This window comes from Lynx rufus, unplaced genomic scaffold (genome assembly GCF_022079265.1).
Source record: "Lynx rufus isolate CCGP_SWC_20201006 ecotype Redwood Valley unplaced genomic scaffold, mLynRuf1.p SCAF_4, whole genome shotgun sequence".
Taxonomy (NCBI): Eukaryota; Metazoa; Chordata; class Mammalia; order Carnivora; family Felidae; genus Lynx; species Lynx rufus.
Genome location: NW_025814856.1, coordinates 170031114 through 170050254, shown reverse-complemented (window position 1 = coordinate 170050254; position 19141 = coordinate 170031114). Strand labels below are relative to the sequence as shown.

Below are 19141 nucleotides of genomic sequence, written 5' to 3'. Positions count from 1 at the left end.
TGGGGGGAGAAATGAGAAAAGTACTTCTGCATTTTAGTGTCTTCCAGAATCCATGTTCAATTAACACACTTAAAAATATTCAAATAGGGGCACCAGGGTGGCTCAGTCGCTTACGCGCCCAGCTCTTGATATCGGCTCAGGTCACAAACCCACAGTCATAAGATCGAGCCCCACATCCGGCTCCACACTGAGCGTGAAGCCTGCTTGGGATTCTCTCACTCTCTCTCTCTCTCTCTCTGGCCCTCTGCTGCTCCTGCACTAGACTCTCTCTCCCTCTCTCAAAATAAACACTTTTTTTAGAAATATTCAAATAAATTCCCCCTTAATGAAGAAACAAACATAATCCTCTCAAAGCTGCCGCACCTGAAATCTGGGTTTTAACAAGTGGCCACAGCTCTTCCTGAAAAAGGCTCAAGCGGGCCTCAAGGTTTTACTAACGTTCAGCGCAGGCCACGCTTTATCTACTAGCTACTCCCAGAGAACCACGTCACCCGGAGGTGACCTAGAGTCAGGTCACCTCAGTGGGTCCCTTTCATGCCTTGCTGAGACTCTCAGTGCGTGTGGCTTTCACACAGCAAGGCCATTTCACACCAGCCGGCCCGGACACTCCCTCTCCTCCCAGCTGTGTTTTCCTTCCCCCTGTGACGAGTCACATTCACTTTTTCTCCAGCTTTTGTCTGTGTGACCTGCCTCCCCCCCCCCCACTGGAGGGCAGGACTTCCGTCCACTTAGATGAAAGAAAGTGCAGGCCAGTGTTGGCCACATCATTCTGTGGCGGGTGTGTGAACAGTGAGGACAGCACTGCCCGGATCCGTGAGGGGAACAGACTGGGGCATAATGTGACCAAGTCCCAGGTTCACAGGTGAGACAACTCCTCACTCTGTCAGACATCTGTCATCTAATCCCATTTTCCTTCTGGTGTCTCAAAATCCATGTCACTGGAACACAAAACAAACAAGAAAAACCGCCACACTGTTCACACGGCCAACTCGCACCCACCACACCAAGGGGCCCTGTCCTGTGAGAACAAACGTGCCTCATGGTCTCTCACAAAGGGTTCTAGATGCATGTATATAACCCAAGCTCCCTCTGTTTTTGTAAAGCTGCTGTCACTCACCAGCTCCCAGAAAAAGTACATCTTTCACTCCCATTTACTGGGGTGAGGAGGGGTGTGGGAGTGTGAACATGCATGTTTTGAACACTGTAGATACAGTGATTCACTATTTTTCCAGTAAAGTAACTCTTACCTTTTAAAAACAAAAAACTCCAAAGAACATGAGTTGTTGTTTTTTTAACTAATAATTCCACTTTTGTTAATGTTAAATGCAAAGGAACAAACGTGAATCGAAATGTCTAAACCGCAGGCAGGACAGAAGAAACATCCAGATCAAGTGGCACCCAGGCTTCCCCCAGGCCTGGGAGCACCCGGTGAGGCCGGCCGCTGGGCCCCCCGAGTAAAACATGGGAGTTTTATTTGCTGTCAGCTAGAACTCTGAATACATTTTTATTCTTTCTACGAGGCACACTATTTCTGTGTAAGTACGGTACAATAAACAAACTATTTAATAAACTAAACGAATAGCCTTCCTCTCCCTCCTCACAAAGACCAGGACCAGGGTGGGGCCACCGCCTCACCAGCCGGAACCAAAGCAAAGAGGTGACCAGCTCAAGAAACAGAAATGTGGCCATGTAAATGCAGCTTGTTTGGTCACTGAGACGGTCCCACGTGCGTGGCGGCCGGGCGTCCTCTGCTCAGCACATGGTGCCCCGGGGCCAGCGGAGGGCGCTCACTGAACACCCCCTCGTGCAGCTCCCCAGGGCCCCCCCACTCCAAGAAACCAAGAGAAGCCCAGGAACAGGACTGAAAAATACGATTTCAAACAAACACACAGAACCTCAGCTTCCACTTTTAACTATGGCACCACGCCACCCCCCCCACCGTCATCGCCTCCGGCGGGTGTCCATGTGACTCTAACGCACATTTACACGAAAAGCGACCTTGCCCTTCAGAGTTCGCAGATGCCGAATCTAATTCCCATGACGCTAACACAGGATGCCACAGTAAAGACGGTTATTCCAGCAGAAACGCTAGGGATTAAGGCTTAAAAGCGTGCGGAGGTCAGCCCCTTACTCTGGAGGAACGGCAGGCTGGTATTCAGCTGGGAGGCGCTGTCACTGATACGCAGGGCGCTGTCCTGTGCTGCGGGGCTCCAGCTGGGCTCCGCTGCCATACGGTCCTCTTCCAGCAAAACCGCAATCACCTTTCAGAGACAGTGAACGGTCTCTCGTGAACATTTCGAACGTGTTCACTCTCACGAGAAAAAAACAAAACACACAAATCATAACGTTGTGCCTCCGTCTCTGAAAACAACTGTTTAACTCCAAGACGTCACGGAGACGAACAGAATGAAACTTCAAACTAGGTTGCCCTTTCCGAGCCATAACAGAAACTAACAGGTAAAGTTCCATTAATGTGAGCTCCACAGGGCAGCCGTTATTATTTAACGTTAGATGTCATTTTTTACAGTAAACACCGTGCTAAAAATAACAGGAGGAAACAGGCTGGCCACCTCCGTTGTCTTGTCTAAGAAAGGGGTGTAAAGAATGTCGTACACACAGCACGCTGACCTCCCGGGGCCCCGTGAGGACACGCTGAGCAGGAAGTCAGCGGAACTGCTCTAACAGGTCACGTGTAGGGTGATGACGGGAAAGGGAGACATGGCAGAGTCAGGAGACCTGACGGGACCAGCGGGGAGGACGAGCCACAGAAAAGGAAGGAGAGCTGGGAGGGCCAGGCCGGCCCTGACCCCTGACCCGGCCTGCTCTATCCTCACTCACCCCTGCTCCAGCCCAACCCCCCCACTTCACCCTGCTCACAACGGCTCTCCTCATAGCTCCCCGTGAACTCACCCTAAAATTTAAAATTACATGGGGAGTACGATCGATCTCCCACAGCAAAGACTCTCTCCGTAACACAGCACGGGGAGGGAGTGACTACCATACGTCCAGATGGAAGATGGACACAGGCTTACTCCAAACCCACACTCGCTGCTGACACAGACACAGGAGACAACTGAGGAAATAGGAGTGACTTCCTTCCTGATGCTTCTGAGGAGTACTGCTATTGTAAGAGCCTCGCCCTGAAGCGAGTCCCCTGTGTGGGGACTGTGGCCTGCGTAGAAACAGCTGGGGGTGGGCGGGGTGAGGAGGGGCTCCCATGAGACCACCAGCCATGAGGTGACAACTAACAACAGACATGGGCTTCAACAGACCCTCCCCTTCATCTTTGTGCATATTTTGTAAATTTCCACAATCAGTTGAAAAGTTATGAATTTACTAATTTCAAACACCCTAGTGTATGCCTTGACCATTTAATATTCGTTTCACAAATTAATATTACTATCTGTTTTTTAGTCTGTATTTATTTTAAAATGTAAGCAGCTGACACGCACGTGTGGGACACGTGCCCGCGGGGGCCAGGGTGCGATGGACACAGGGCAGAGCGTACCTGGCAAGCGGCCCGAAGGAAGCGGGACAGCCTGGGCGTGTTGACCTTCGGGGCACCGGTGTCACAGGGATCTCCACTGCCACTCCCTAAAGAGACCAGGCTGTGCTGAACCCACCGACTACCATCATGTTTCACACGCCTTAGGGTTCAAAGAGTTGTTAGAAACGAATGCTAAGAGTCCTAGAGGGAAAAGTCGAAGAATTTTACATTGCATTCTCTAGATCTACCACGGTGTTTTCAAACACAACTGCATCTTGTTTTACAGATAGTCTGTACGCAGGACCCTACTGAAATGCAGCAAGGAGAATAAAGGCATCAATGCAATCATTACATAAGTCTCATGTTCGGGTCCCCTCTTTTCTCTCCACACAGCTCACCTGGGTCACGTCCTGGGAAAGCAACTGTTACCAAGCAGGACAGCGTGTATCCTTTGGGCCTTCCCTCTGTACCAGGCGACATGCCTGCAGACTGCACCTAATACATGAGGACAGGCTGGCCCCAACTTAAGAGCAGAAAGGGCTCCAAAGCCCATTTACAAGTGCTTGTTTGGAATGTGGACTCTCCCGATGTTGAGGAATAAAAGTGTTATAAACCCTAGTCAAGACCCAGACTGGGCCTCCAGCTCCGCACTAAGGGTAGTGGTTCCCTAAAGCTTGTAGAGAATACTGGGTGTTGCCCTTGTCACACACTAGCCACCCAACCCAAGAGAAAGGTCTAAGAAGAAAGGACAAGAAAGGTCATGAACACAATACCAAAATTAATGTAAAGACACGGCCCTTTCAACGGTCAAGAGCAAAGGCTTGCTCACCCCCTGACACGGCCGTGCCCTCTGCCGGGTGCTGGCTCCACACTCCCTTGGTCTCTACCTCTTCGGTCTGGGTGTCTCTGTCAACATTATCTTCATTGTACTGAACATATGCCTTAACAAAAAGATACGCTAGAATTAGCACCACACCTCAACTTCAGAGCAATTTCTCATTACTGGAAAAAAATTAAAAATGGTAAAGTTAATAATGAGTCTTCTTGCTTTTCCCAAAAGTATCGAGACATAAATAACCATCTTGCAAAGACCACTTGGGTCTCAAATGTTTTAGAAAGTCACCCCAGACTGTCAGGTAGACCAGCGAAGGGTGCTGGAAGGGACGCAGAGTCCCCAGTCCTAGGAGGGAAGGGTGAGGCACCAGCTGGAGGCAAGAACAGTGATGATGCGAAAGCTGCACATTAAAACCCTGGAGCTCAAGGTCCTGACCTCGTGGCTTCCAAGGCCTTGGGGCTGACAGACCCAGAGCCCGCGGCCCTCCTCCACCCCACCCCGGGAACCCCTAGACTCGACATGATGCATGCACACTGAGGGCACAGGCCCTCCCCAGAGAAAGGCTGCCCCGAATTTCCCACAAACCTCGGAGGGTCAGATGACCCTCCTCCCAGTCTGGGGAAGGAGTTCCCCCAAGGGTCGGAAGCACGACCCTCAGAGACCACCCCGCAGCAGTCCCAGCCCCTCCCAGCTCCTCCCAGCCTGGAGAGACCAGTAACATCCAAACCCAAAGCAACCAGGGCGGTTCCAGCCTGGTTCCAGCGGGGAAGCTGACGGCTCTCCCACCTGGAGAGTGAACTTTCCTTTCAAGAAACTGCTCCGTGATGGCTGCTTCCCTCCCACCGTCCTTAGTCTTTATTCGAGCACAGGTCCCCCCCACTTAAGTCGTCCAGTGGGAATCCAAGGGCTTGGACCTCTGTCCACACAACACAGACACTCCCTTATCCAGGGCAAAACAATTTAGCTTTGGTTTGGAAACAGTGCCCCCTGGGGGTACCTGGGGGGCTCTTCCGGTGGTTGAGTCTCAGACTCCTGATTTCAGGTCAGGTCATGATCTCAGGGTTCCTGCAATCGAGCCCCGAACTGGGCTCTGTGCCGACAGCATGGAGCCTGCTTGGGATGCTGTGTGTGTGTGTCTCTCTCTCTCCCTCTCTCTCTCTGCCCCTCCCCTGCTCACGCATGCATGTTCTCTCTCAAAAGAAATAAGTAAACTTAAAAAAAAACAAAAAGAAAGTACTGCCACCTAGCACACCAACATCCTATCCTCTTAGAACCTACTGGCTCTGCAAAACCAAACACAACTCGGGTTTCCAACAGGTACATGCTTCGGCAAAGATCATTTTGTTCCTAATAGGTGTGAGATGAGGACGATGAGCAAAGAAGCTAAATACTCCACTGCAGGCCTAAGGGAGCCATCTGTGAAGCCAGCTTTCCGAGCTTCACCCTGTGACCTTCTTCCCGCCACCCTGTGACAGATGGCGACCACACCCCAGACCCGCTGGCTGCTGACGCCATCGGGGACAGAAGGATAACCTAACACAGGCACCCACTCACTGCTGACGCCATCGGGGACAGAAGGATAACCTAACACAAGCACCACTCACTGCTGACGCCATCAGGGACAGAATGATAACCTAACACAAGCACTCGCTCACTGCTGACGCCATCGGGGACAGAAGGAACCTAACACAAGCACCGCTCACTGCTGATGCCATCGGGGACAAAATGATAACCTAACACAAGCACCGCTCACTGCTGACACCACTGGGGACAGAAGGAACCTAACACTAGCACCGCTCACTGCTGATGCCATCGGGGACGGAAGGAACCTAACACAAGCACCGCTCACTGCTGACGCCATCGGGGACAGAAGGAACCTAACACAAGCACCGCTCACTGCTGACGCCATCGGGGACAGAAGGAACCTAACACAAGCACCGCTCACTGCTGACGCCATCGGGGACAGAATGATAACCTAACACAGGCACCTGCTCACTGCTGACGCCATTGGGGACAGAACGAAAACCTAAGAGGTGATTCCTGACTTCAGACACCTTACAACCTTGATGGGAGGTCGGACGGCTCCGTAACTAGTTGTGCGATGTGGGTAGAGAGCTCCGGAATAAGAGAGAGGTACAGCGTAAGTCCTGAGGGAAGGAGTCCCCTAGAGAACAGACGCAGGCGATGAAGCACCCACAGGTAAATGAGAGGAAGGCCGACAGGGACGGGAGCCTGGCACCCGGAGACCTGCGTGGGAGGGCGGGTGGAACGCGACAGACGTAACATTCTGCTGGACTTTAAATAAACCATCTGCGAGTCTGGGAGCGTGCCCCGTCCCACGTGGGCCATACACCCCTGCTCTGGAGCCCTGGGAACGCCCGCACGGGCTCCGGGTCAGTGAGAGCCACGTGACAAAGGGGTCCCTTCTTCCTCAAGTCCACCCCCTCCACACACCACCCCCAGGCTCTAGCGTTCGGAGACGAGACATGGGGCGGCTCAAGTACACCTTAGTGTGCGCCACCTGCATTCTGTCACCCCGTGACGCCACACCACGTCTTATACTAACCTGCTTGGTGTTTTTTCTCCCGAAGTTTCTGATATACATGTCATACTCATTTACTGGTGGTAGGTCCAAGAGAGAGAAAGTGAGTGAAAAATCCAAGTCAATGAGCCGAAGCAGTTTTGTACTGCGTGCCCTTCAAAATTGGAAACGAGACAAAAGTTAAATTGAACAGTATGCAAAGGGAAGGACAGAGAGAGTGCAAGGAACCTTATGATCAGATGCAGGTAGCTGTCAAAGACCGAGTTTTTGTGTGGGTGTGAGTCTGAGGTATTTAATAGTTGTTAAAAATAACACGGTCATGTGCATCAACAATGCAAAAACAGAACGAACCAAATTTTGATTCTTCTAATTCAGTGCACCTGAGGAAACACAAAATAAAGTTACAATATGTGCACTCTAGAAATTTCACGGACAGCAATTACTTTACTCCATGAATTGATGTCTCAACCAGAAGGGTTACATTCTGTGATGTCACCTGGGCTGTGGCCAGAGCACAGCTGGCCAGGTGTGTGCTGTCCTTTAGGCCACTCTTCCGAGATGACCAGACAGGACGTGGTCACGCATCACATGACCCGGCCCATCGCCCTTCCTGCCCGGTGAGGCTGCCAAGACACTGCTGGCACATGGTTCCCTCTGGCCTCCTCCTTCCAGCCGCCCTAACGTGGCATGCCCAGGACCAGTCCCTGTCTTTACTGCTCACCCCCAGTGGAATACGAGCTCGGCCTGGGCACAGTTTCCTTTCTTTCCTTTCTGTGATTTCCACACAGGTGCTGCTCAGTCTGCAGGTGGTGAATGGTCCTCCACCACCTGGGCACCTTGCAAAGGAGAGCTGCTCCTTTCTTCCTTGTGCATCCATTTTGGGCTTTGCCAGTAACTGCCACCTTTGCATAACCTTATTCTCTGACCACTGTCACCATCTTCCCAAATTATTGCCTCCAGTCCCCCATATTTAGTGTAATTTCTGAGCTTAAAAAATGCATGTGATATGTGTACACATGAGGTATCACGATATGGTAACATCCCAGGACATGCTGCCTGATGTCAGGACCACGAAAACTAGGGGCAACCTGTACCCACTTAGGGCCCCTCCCTGACACACCCCTAACTCTAGAGCCTGTGACAATCACTATACAGAACTTGGAGATATTCATCCTCTTGCTTTGTAAAATATAGTTTTATCTTACCTTTATATAGATGCCTAAACATATATATAACTTTATACACACACACACACACACACACACACACACACACACACACACACATATATACACACACACACACGTATATACAACCTTTATATATATGCCTAAACATAAGAACACTGTGTGGTTCTGATTGTTTCTGAATTTATAAAAATTATTTTAAACCAGATGGAGTATCCAAGACTTGAATGAGATTAAAGGAAAAACAAACCCTAGCCATAGTGGCAAAAACTGGTTTTACTTACCTCAATAGGAGGTCCAAAATATGAGGACAACAAAAATGATGTGAAAACTTATTATTCATGATTTATTTGTTCATTCAGGAAAGTTTACTGAGCACCTACTAAGGCTATGTACTGAGCTAGATAGTATGATGGATTTTAAACAGTTTTTAAAAACATATTTAATTTTTACATTTACTCCTAAATCATATTTAATATGATAGACCTTTGACTTGAGCCTACCTCCTCTGACTTCCATAAATTTCTGATTGTACAGATTCGTAAATGTACGGTAATTATAAGCTTGGACTGTGACGTCTTGTAGTCCTGAGTTCAAAACTCAGCTCCACCACTCACCAGATGTCAACCTGGAGCCTCACTTTCCTCATCTACAAAATGGGGCTGCAGGGGTGGAGCCAAGCAGTTACCACACAGGGAGCACAGAGCCTGAGGCACGGAAGGAAAGTCACACTCAGTACGTGTCACCAACCCTTCGTACCCTTAACCGTCCCAGGTTCCTCAGCTTCCTCATCCGAGAAACTGATGCACTAGGCAATAGACCTCGAGTGGGAGCGGCCCCCGGACAGGCAGAAGGGTCCGTTGCGTTCAGAGAATGAGTGACTGTGACCCTGTGGCAGCCAACCTAGGGCAAAGCCCCCAGGTGCCGCAGGAGTAAACAGAGGTGCACACACTTAACTAGCAACATGGTGTCTGAACGTGGACAAGCGGAGCACAAATCTAAAAATGTACTTAAAGTCCGTAGTGAAAGTAAGAAAGAAGGCCTCTATTTTTTTTTATGTTGAAGTACATTAAAATTCCATTAATACCCTTCACAAATTCCCAACACACCTACTTTTGCTTAAGGGCCTGAGTCCGACTCTTCTGTCGGCGTGAGGCTGTTGCAAAATCCATGAAAATTCCACAAACAGGGGCTCTGGAAGGGGAACTGTTCGCATCTAAACAAAAAAACAACAAAAAAAGCTATTTTGTACAACTGAAGTACTTCTTTCACACAGGAGAGCTTCCCCGGCTTCAGAGACACTGGTTTCTCTACAAACCTGGGAGAACATTCCATACGTCTGCACTTGCCATCTCAGTTTTGCTACCTCTGCAGCAGGATGCAAAACAGGAGCATAAGAAGCACTCTGCCTAACTTTCCCTCGGATGACTATATCATATTAACTGCTAATCATAATTAGTTGTATTAATTACTAATTATTACTTATTCTCTTTCAGTGACTTTAAAATATTTACTCCTACTTTTAAAATATTTATCATGTGGAGATACCACGAATTTTTGAGCTGGACACGTTTCTTATTTTGCACAGGAAATCCGAGAAAGAAGGGCTCACTTAGGAGTGTTCGAGACCGGTTTGGAGGGCCACATTCCTGAACCCGTCTCCCCGAGCTGGCCCTGGGCTCTGCTGCCCCCACCCTGAGCCTCCTGCTGACACGCTTTCCTTGTGGAAGGTCAAAGACAGTGGCCTCAGAAAACAAGCGCACGTGCTGCAGACGGGGAAAGGGGAGCAGGGCCGCGTCCAGGACTGGCGGTTCCTGCCTGAGCACCCACAGGCTGACACGTGCTCACAGCCACCCGCAGGCTGCAGGCGCTGACCAGAGGCCGCGTGCAGCTGTTTTCCCCGAAGACAGTCCCTATCACACGTTACAGTCGCCTGGCATCGTCGTGGGAGCACGGGACACTCACACATCTGCCACCTAAGATTAGAAGAATTCCACCCACAAGGACCGTGCAGGCTCGGGCACCCACTGTCCCCTGAGACGGATGCGCACCTGTCTCTGCCTCCCTCTCACCCTCCGTCAGACCTCGCTTCTGAGACAGTTTGCAGGACAACTCGCCAATCCTTTCGTTTTCTGCATTAATGGCTTCCTGAATTTCTTGTATCTCCTTTTTTCTAGCCAGAGGAAGCTCTTCGATTTTCTCTTTTGGTTCCAGTTCATTTGAGACATCGTCATCTCCATCACAAACCTCAAAGTCATCTTCGTAGTCCTACAAACGATAATTACACCCTGGAACCTTTAAGACAAACCGACCTTAAACAACACTCGGATGAAACAAAACATACAAATTAGAACTTAAAACAGACAAAATTCTCATTATGGCTAAGAAAGGTTTTTATAGTTAACTGATTTCAACACCACTGAGCTATAAATCTGTATGGACTGCTGCCTTATTCTCTAAAAATGAACTGCACTGTATAGATTTACATACACAGACAGCTCTTAACAACAGAAGCACGCAAACGTTTTTGTGCTGAGAATGTGAGAGTGTGTGTAAGTAAATATACACACTCCACTCACACGTACATTCATTCAAACATACACACACGTTTGGATGCAGTGCACTTAATGGGTTAAACTGTAAAATCACTCAACCCCAACACCTGGTGGCACTGACAGGCGCCAGCACCTGTTATTGGTAACAAGCCTAAATGAAACACAGGTGGAGTAAAAGTAGCAGAGAGAAATGAAGCCATTAAGTTACTGTACTTAAGCAAATTTTAAGAACAAATTATTTTTAAGCTGAGAAAATTTTTAACTGTTATACAAACTTCAAAATCATCTTCCAAACAAGGTGTATATTCATCAGTTCCAGCATTTTCTATATCAGTGTCTTCCTTTTCAATTTCCTGGAGGCAAAAACCAAACACATAACAAAAAAATTCAATAGCAAATTTGAACTTTGCAAATAGATTGGGAAAATATGTTTTCTAAGATTCATTTAATGTTGCTAACTTTAAAATGTATTTAAATTTTTTTTAATGTTTACTTATTTTTGAGAGAAAGGGTAGACAGAGCGTGAATGGTGGAGAGGCAGAGAGAGGAGGAGACACAGAATTCGAAGCAGGCTCCAGGCTCCGAGCCGTCAGCACAGAGCCCGACGTGGGGCTCGAACCCACGAACCACGAGATCGTGACCTGAGCCGAAGTCGGACGCTGAACCGACTGAGCCACCCTGGCGCCCCAATTTTAAAATGCATTTATAAAACTAACACAACCTAACTGCAAATTCTTTAAGAAATACCTCGCTAACCAGTATGACCATAGAGACAAAAGTTAATGAACTCGTCCTTTCTGAGAAACCGTACAATTCTGACGAGATGTGTAACAGGGCGTTCTCAGAGCGTCCCTGTTCTCTTCACGGAGGGCAGACAGGCTGTGCCAACGCTGGCCCCGCAGAACCAGAGCGCTCCTGCCTCGTGGCTTTGCCCTCCAGGCCTGGGGCTCACCAGGGGGATTCTCCAAGTCCTACAGTGGGAGGCGTGCCCCGTCGGGCTCTGGGGGTTTAGGAGGTGAGCTTAGATCACCCTAAAGCCACCCTGGTCTGGATCTTCAGGACAGTAAGAGGCTACCAGGAAAACCAAGTAGAAACATATTCCGGGTTTCCAGGATAAGAGGGGAGCAAAAATGAAATACGTGTTTAGAAAACTCGTCCTTCCCACCCCGAAGCCATTCCTCCTCTTGTCCACATCCTACCAACCCACAACACAGCACCTCCGTGTCACGCAGGCGCAGGTAAGGCACCTCCCCCACCCCTCATCCTCAGCCCAGCAAACCCTCCCTGCCGCACGCCCTCTCGTTCACTCAAGCGCAGAGACCCTCTGAGAGAGAAATGTGACCACAGCACACCCACGTCCACGCCTAGGTAGCCCCACCCTTGCTGGAGGGCGCCCCCACACCAAACGTTCCCCAGAAGTGCTCCAGCTCTGATCCCAGGGGGAGCAAGCGCACCAATAAAGGGGACCCTCTGGGCTTGGGTGCAGAGGGGCAGGACGACGGTGGGAAAGAAATGATCCCCAGGTTTTCACGGGTGAAAACTGGGCGGATGCCGGCACCTCAACCAGAAGAGGCACAGAGGTAGGGGAGGGAGTCCATGGGGAGGGTGGGAAGCATGGCTTGGATGTGCTGAGTGTGAGGAGGACAGCAGGGCCAGCCAGGAGGAGGACAGCAGGGCCAGCCAGGAGGAGGACGGCAGGGCCAGCCAGGAGGAGGATGGCAGGGCCAGCCAGGAGGAGGAAGGCAGGGCCAGCCCGGAGGAGGACGGCAGGGCCAGCCAGGAGGAGGACGGCATGGACAGCCAGGAGGAGGATGACAGGGCCAGCCAGGAGGAGGACGGCACGGACAGCCAGGAGGAGGACGACAGGGCCAGCCAAGAGAAGATGGAGTTCGGGAGGCATTCAGTGACGTGGCCGGGCGCCTTCTAGAACCCAATAAAGTGCCGTGCAGTAAACAGTGCCAGAAAACCAACACTTCACGCCACACAGATTCTAGCTGCTCCTCAAAGTGGATAATATCTGGTCTGACTTTCTCAAAGTGCACAGGACTGACGGGATTATTAAGGACACCTCACTGCCTGGGGGTTGGGAAGTTACTTTATGCTGATACTTTATAGGAAAAACTACTCCATAAAAAGGTCCTTTGGGCACACTGTCATATAAAGTCACTGTACATTACAGCGAATGACACATTACATTTATTGCACCAACAGATAAGACACCTGTTAACTGGTAAGAGAAACAAAAATGTGTGCAGAAGTTTTAAGCACATCTCGGGCGTCACACTGCCCAATCCCGTTCAGCTCCCGAGGACCCCTGACACCACACCCACAGGGGCTCTGCACACCCAGCAAACAACACACTCCCAGAGTGGGCTAGCCTCTCCTCCAGGGGTCGGCGGGGCCGATGTGTCACTTCTCTGCAGAGCTCAAACCCAGCCAGAGACGATGACAACAAAAGTACCACCAGCAGAGCCCAACTGCCCCTTCATCAGTGGCATTAAGCAGAGTGTGGGGAATAAGCTTAGGAATTCCCTGAGCCTGCACTGATGGGTTCACAAGGCATAAAGAATTACAAAGCCATAGAATGCTCACACCCAAGTTTGGGTAAACAGGATTAGGTAAATAGGTACAGGAGTCCCAGGATGGGGTGGGGGGTGGGGGTTGGGGGAGGGCGGAGGGCAGAGGCCCCAGGATAGAGAGGGCAGGGCCAAAGCCCCAGGAGAGAGAGATGGCAGGACCAAAGCCCCAGAAAAGAGGGGGCAGGGCCCAGGCCCCAGGATAGGGAAGGCAGGGCCAAAGCCCCAGGGTAGAGGGGATGGGGCCCAGGCCCCAGGATAGAGGGGATGGGGCCCAGGCCCCAGGATAGAGAGGGCAGGGCCAATGCCCCAGGATAGAGAGGGCAGAGGTCCCAGGATAGAGAGGGCAGGGCAAAGGCCCCAATACAAAGCTATATGAGGTAAATAAGATTAGGTATGCAGGGCGGATTCACCCCCCAATTTAGTACTATAGCAGAAAGCTGCTCTCACAGGAAGGAAGGACCAAATTAAGTAAACAGGTAAATAGGGCTATAGGCCACTGCAGGATGAAGCTGCCCAGAATGGAGCCGATTAGCAAAAGAAAGGTGCCTTGTTGACCCTGAGGTAGCAAGCTCTGTCTTGTTCCCTAGGCTGGTAAGATAAACAGACATGGTGCCTCAAGTCTGCTGTTAACATCCATCTGCCCTGGGCCAGGATTTTGGTTTATATTGACCCAAACCTCTAACACCATATATCTTCAAAACCCCCTTTTCCTCATGCCCATGAGTTAATGTTCCCAGATTTATTGTCTCTTTGTGCACGTCCATCAACATGTTTGTAAGCCTTTTGATCCTAATAAAAACGGAGCAAGGACCTGAATCGGGGCTCTTGTCTCCTCCCAGACATCAGCCATCTCTCACGTTTTAATCCTGCGTCCCACTTTCTTGCTGGACAAGAAAGAACTTTAGGCCCAGAGTCTAGGACAGTACAGTGCCTGATGCCTGACTGGTCAGTTCTGGAAAGAACTGCTCAGTTCTCAATGACCTCCTCTTATAAGAGGATAGTGCCATTTCCTTGATCTCCCTGGTTTGCCTTATATTTCTGAAAATTATCTGTTACCTTGACTCTGTCTCACCGATAACGAATCTCATCTTTTAGTTGGCTTCTTCAATCCTCCTCAACCTTCTTGAATTTGAATACAGAGCAAAGATGAAAAGGCTGGCTGTTCACTTAGCTGGAACCTCCTCCCTGCCACGCTCTTTGCAAAACCTTCTCCTCTCCCTGACAGAGGAAGGCCACGGCATCCAAGCTCCTGCCCAGTGAACCAGTCACCTCCTTCCAGCCCTATACACAAGATGCCTTTGGCACCACCCAGGACTCTCAGATGCAAATTAAATGTCATTAAAATCTATTCCTTCCCTTCATACCAATGTTCTGCTGTCTAAAAGGAATAATGATGGGGCGCCTGGGTGGCTCAGTCGGTTAAACGTCCGACATCAGCTCAGGTCACGATCTCACGATTTGTGGGTTGGAGCTCCGCGTCGGGCTGTGTGCTGATAGCTTGGAGCCTGAAGCCTGCTTCAGATTCTGTGTCACCCGTCTCTCTCTGCCCCTCCTCCGCTCATGCTATGTCTCTCTCTCAAAATAATAAATAAATAAATAAATAAATAAAAGGAATAATGATTACCCTAATAAAAAGGCACTATGAAAGCAAAGTATGATGAGTAAAAGCATGTCTTTGGCAAAATATAAAAGACATACTCTCCTTACCGCAATTTCTGCACTTCCTGGCCTCAGAGCCTGCTTCCACACCACGGAGCCCTCTCGGCAGCTCTGGTGGAAGATAGCAGAGCCGGTCAGGCCAACCACTGGTACACCTGGTCCCCCATGAAGGCACTGCCCTCAGTGGCTGAAGACCTGGGTTCTGGCCCCGAGGTGCACAAACAAGGTCACTGAGGGCAAGTAATCCTGTGCCTCGGTTTTCCCCTCTGAGAAATGGGAATAATTGTGGTCCCCCCCCAGCCACAGGGATGCATTCCAAGACCCCCAATAGATGCCTAAAACCGTGGATGGTCCCAAACCGTACACATGCCACGTTTTTTCCTATACATACAACACCTATGATTTAATTTAAGTTTAATTTATAAATTAGGCACAGTAAAAGATTAGCAACAATAACTAATAACAAAACAGAACAATTATAATGATATCCTGTAATAAAAGTTATGTGACACTGGTGTCTCTCTCAAAATACCCACTGTCCTGCATTCACCCCTCCCTGTGATGATGTGAGATGGTGAAATGCCCACGTGACGAGGTGAAGGGAGGGGGGGTAAGCAGGCGTGTGACACAGCATTGGGCTACTACTGACGTCTGATGATACATCCGAAGACAGTCATCTGCTTCTGGCCCGTTGCTCCCCGCGGGTATCTGAACCACGGATAAGGGGGCACCACCGGACCTACTTCCCAGTGCCAGTGACCCTGCACCAGTGAGGAAACTGACTTCCAATCCTGTAGTGGTCACGGCACCAGGAAGGCACAAATCCTAGACATCACTACCCACAACTATTCAGTGCATAAGACTGGAGACGGCATGGTGTATGACCATGAAGAGAATAAGGACTTCTCCGTGTGTCCAGAAAATTACTCTGGCATATTGTAGGCTTTCCATAATGCTGAAGAATTCAACGAAGATACACTCAGCATCGATGCTACAAAACATATGACCCAATTCATAAGCCAAAACAAGCTGTCAAATACCTTCAAGAATCTTTCAGGAAAAAAAAAAAAAATCATACATTTCGCTCCACTGGCAAAAAAAAAAAAAAAAAAGAATGTAAAATATCTCACTGATAATTTTTTATATTGATTACATGTTGAAAAGATATTTCAGAAATATTGATTATAACATATTATTGAAATGAATTTTTTTTGCTTCTTTAATGTGACTACTACAAAATTTATAACTACAAATGTGGCTCACGTTATAACTCTAATGAACAGTGCTAATCTAGAGCTCATGAAAAGAAGTGGGAGATAGAAGGAAAACATTAAAAAAAATCTATATTATTATCATCCAACAACTCCAGTTCAAGAATTTACCCACAAAAAGCGTGAGGGAGGTCTGCACCCCTCGAACTGAACGGTTTCCACAATGCACTCGGAAAAACAAGATGTTGCAGGGGAGTGGAGGTGTGTGTGCATGGAGGAAAAAAGGTGCCCCCAGTTACCAAATATAAACATTCATACACGGCTGTAAAAGATTACACAGAGAAAAGAATACAGGGGAAGCAATCTCTGTAAGGCTAACTTTTTTTCCTTAGGTGGTGAGTGCTCCAACCAGCCCCCAAAACTGAATGAATAAAACAAACCCACATCAAAACAACACATGCCGTGTGATCTAATTTATGTAAAAGTACATGTGTTTCGTGTATGTACATGGAATAAAGCGACACATAAAAATTTGGCACAAATGTTAAAGATGATTATCTCAGTGTCACGGGTTTCAGACAACTACCAAAGAAAGTGACAGAAAAAATTGTTCTTCATAAATAATAACCCAAATCTGCTTGCCACATTACCTATAATAACAAAACAACAAACTAAGAAAATGGTTGGATGATAATTAAAAGCCCAGAGCCCGGCACTTCGCAGCGATCATCTCCATGAAGACTCCTCTGATGGGAAATATGACGCGGGGCTGCAACACAAAGACTGAGAACCGCTCACCAGCACGGAGACCGCGGCGGGAGGGCGGGGCCGTGGGCGGTGTGCTGGTGCTGACGCCAAATGTAGGACAGAGCTTGCAGACAGAGCTTGCAGGCGAGGTCTGAGCCCAGGCTTCCCTGCGGGAAGACTTTAATACCGACACAATTCCCTCACTCGCCTGACTTGCGACTCTTCCGGAGGCAGCCGCGGTGATTTATGTCTCCAGGAGCTTGTCCCTTCCTGTAAGTGGCCTAATGTACTGCGTGAAACACTGCTGCTCTATCCGCTAGTGACCAGGGGCGCCAAAGGCTCTGCTACCATAGAGCTTCTCTATTTCTCCCTTTAGTTCTGTATCTTAAGGCTCTTTTGTTAGGTGCACGTGCACTTGTGGCATCTTCCTGTGAGCTAATTGTTGTACCATCATGCAGGTCCTTCGATATCGGTCTCCGAGTCACTTCTGTCTGACACTAGGGCAGGCACTGGAGCAATGACACACTTGCCGTCTGATGCTTTATCGTGTCCAGTTTTCTACTCTCCATCTATTTGAGTCTTTTAACCTAAATATGTCTACTATGTCCTCTTGGAATACCCACTCAGGAAAAACTCCCCTGCTGGCAAGGCCTGTCTCAGGCTCTGCTATCAAGGGGAATCACAAACAGACACTCGTGGCTAATCTTGCTGTCTAAGAAAATCAACATAAGGGCCCCTGGGGGGCTAAGTCGGTTAAACGTCTGACTCTTGATTTCAGCTCAGGTCATCATCTCACGGTTTGTGGGTTCAAGCCCCATGTCAGGTTCCGTGCTAACAGCACGGAACCTGCTTGGGATTCTCTCTCCTTCTCTCTCTCTGCCCCTCCCCTGTTCACACTCTCTCGCTCTCAAAATAAATAAACTTAAAAATAAAATAAACATAAATGTCTTACCTTCTTTCTTGAGTCTTTATCTTTTCCATTATTTCTTACTAAACTCTCTGCATACCTAGAAAGTAGGACCAAATTCAAAATTAATTTTAAACAAAGACATGAAACCTAAAACATTTTACACTTCAATGAAGGCTCTTAGCAATATCTGATATGACTAAGAAATGCTATACACTGGCAAACTTCCAAAGCCTGCTTCATTAGAGCAAGGAATACTAAGGTCTTCCTACATTTTCATTGTTCTAGCAGCAACCCTAGAAAGAAAATATCCTCAGCAGAGGGAAAAAACTATGTGTTTTAACAAAGTTCTATGTATGACTCTATATCCTTATGAGAGTTCTAGAAAACTCCTGTAATTTTATTAGTCAATCAAAAACATTACTTTACGTTTAACATATCTTTATTCCCAAAAGAAAGATTTAACTCGAAATAAGTTCTATTTTTTAATCACATGCTATATGTTAGCTAGGACCTAAAATTAAGGCTTTCAGAATTTTAAATGGATTCTTCACTTTCAGAACCTAGACTCACCAATTCAATACAGCATGTGGTCTAAAGAAACAGAGAACTGAGCAGAAGCCCCAGGCAGCCCAGCAGGTCTGCGATACAAAGTCTAGGAACCTTCACCCTCAGGACTAAGTGCTAGGTTTGCTCAAACTTCAAAATTTAGGCAAAGTACTTTTAACCTGAGTTTCCCTGATCTGTGAAAAAGAATTACCAAATATGGTTGTCATAGAGAACAAATTAAAATCTAGAGCTTACATACAAAAAGAGCATACACACAAACTCTAATCTGTAATCTTCATCAAAATAAAAAGCTTCTGCACAGTGAAGGAAACAACAAAACTAAAAAGGCCGCCCATGGAATGGGAGAAGATATTTGCAAATGACATAGCAGATGAAGGGTTAGTATCCAAAATATATAGAGAACTTCTAAAACTCAACACCTGAAAAATGAATAATCCAAATAAAAAATGGGCACTTCTCCAAAGAAGACCCAGATGGTCAACAGACACACAACAAGATGTTCAACATCACAGATTATCATGGAAATACAAATCAAAACTACAATGAGTTATCACCTCACACCTGTCAGAACGGCTCAAATCAACAACACAAGAAATGACAAGTGTTGGCAGGACGTGGAGCAAAAGGAACCCTCGTGCGCTCTTGGCGGGAATGAGAATTGGTGCAGCCACTGTGGAGAACAGGGTGCAGGTTCCTCAGAAAGCTAAATACACAAGTACCGTAAGAGCCAGCAATGACTCTACTAGGTTTTTACCCAAAGAATATAAAAATGCTAATTCAAAGGGATACATGCACCCTGATGTTTATAGCATCATTATCTACAATAGCCTAGATATGGAAACAGCCCAAGTGTCCACCGAGT

The 19141-nt window shown here is 48.2% G+C and overlaps 1 protein-coding gene across 2 annotated transcripts in view; it reads right to left on the bottom strand.

The window, feature by feature from the left end:
- Positions 1-19141, bottom strand: part of DYNC2I1 (dynein 2 intermediate chain 1) — a 58256-nt gene that overhangs the window by 19336 nt on the left and 19779 nt on the right. Inside the window, exons 7-15 of one of the 2 annotated variants that reach the window (XM_047096635.1) lie at positions 17755-17809; positions 14893-14955; positions 10882-10959; positions 10103-10319; positions 9165-9267; positions 6889-7018; positions 4317-4428; positions 3509-3594; positions 2132-2261 (exon numbers count right to left, since the gene is read on the bottom strand). In XM_047096635.1, the coding sequence (XP_046952591.1) occupies positions 2132-2261; positions 3509-3594; positions 4317-4428; positions 6889-7018; positions 9165-9267; positions 10103-10319; positions 10882-10959; positions 14893-14955; positions 17755-17809 (974 nt within the window). The remainder of the gene's footprint in view (positions 1-2131; positions 2262-3508; positions 3595-4316; positions 4429-6888; positions 7019-9164; positions 9268-10102; positions 10320-10881; positions 10960-14892; positions 14956-17754; positions 17810-19141) is intronic. The other variant, XM_047096637.1, reaches the window with a different exon arrangement.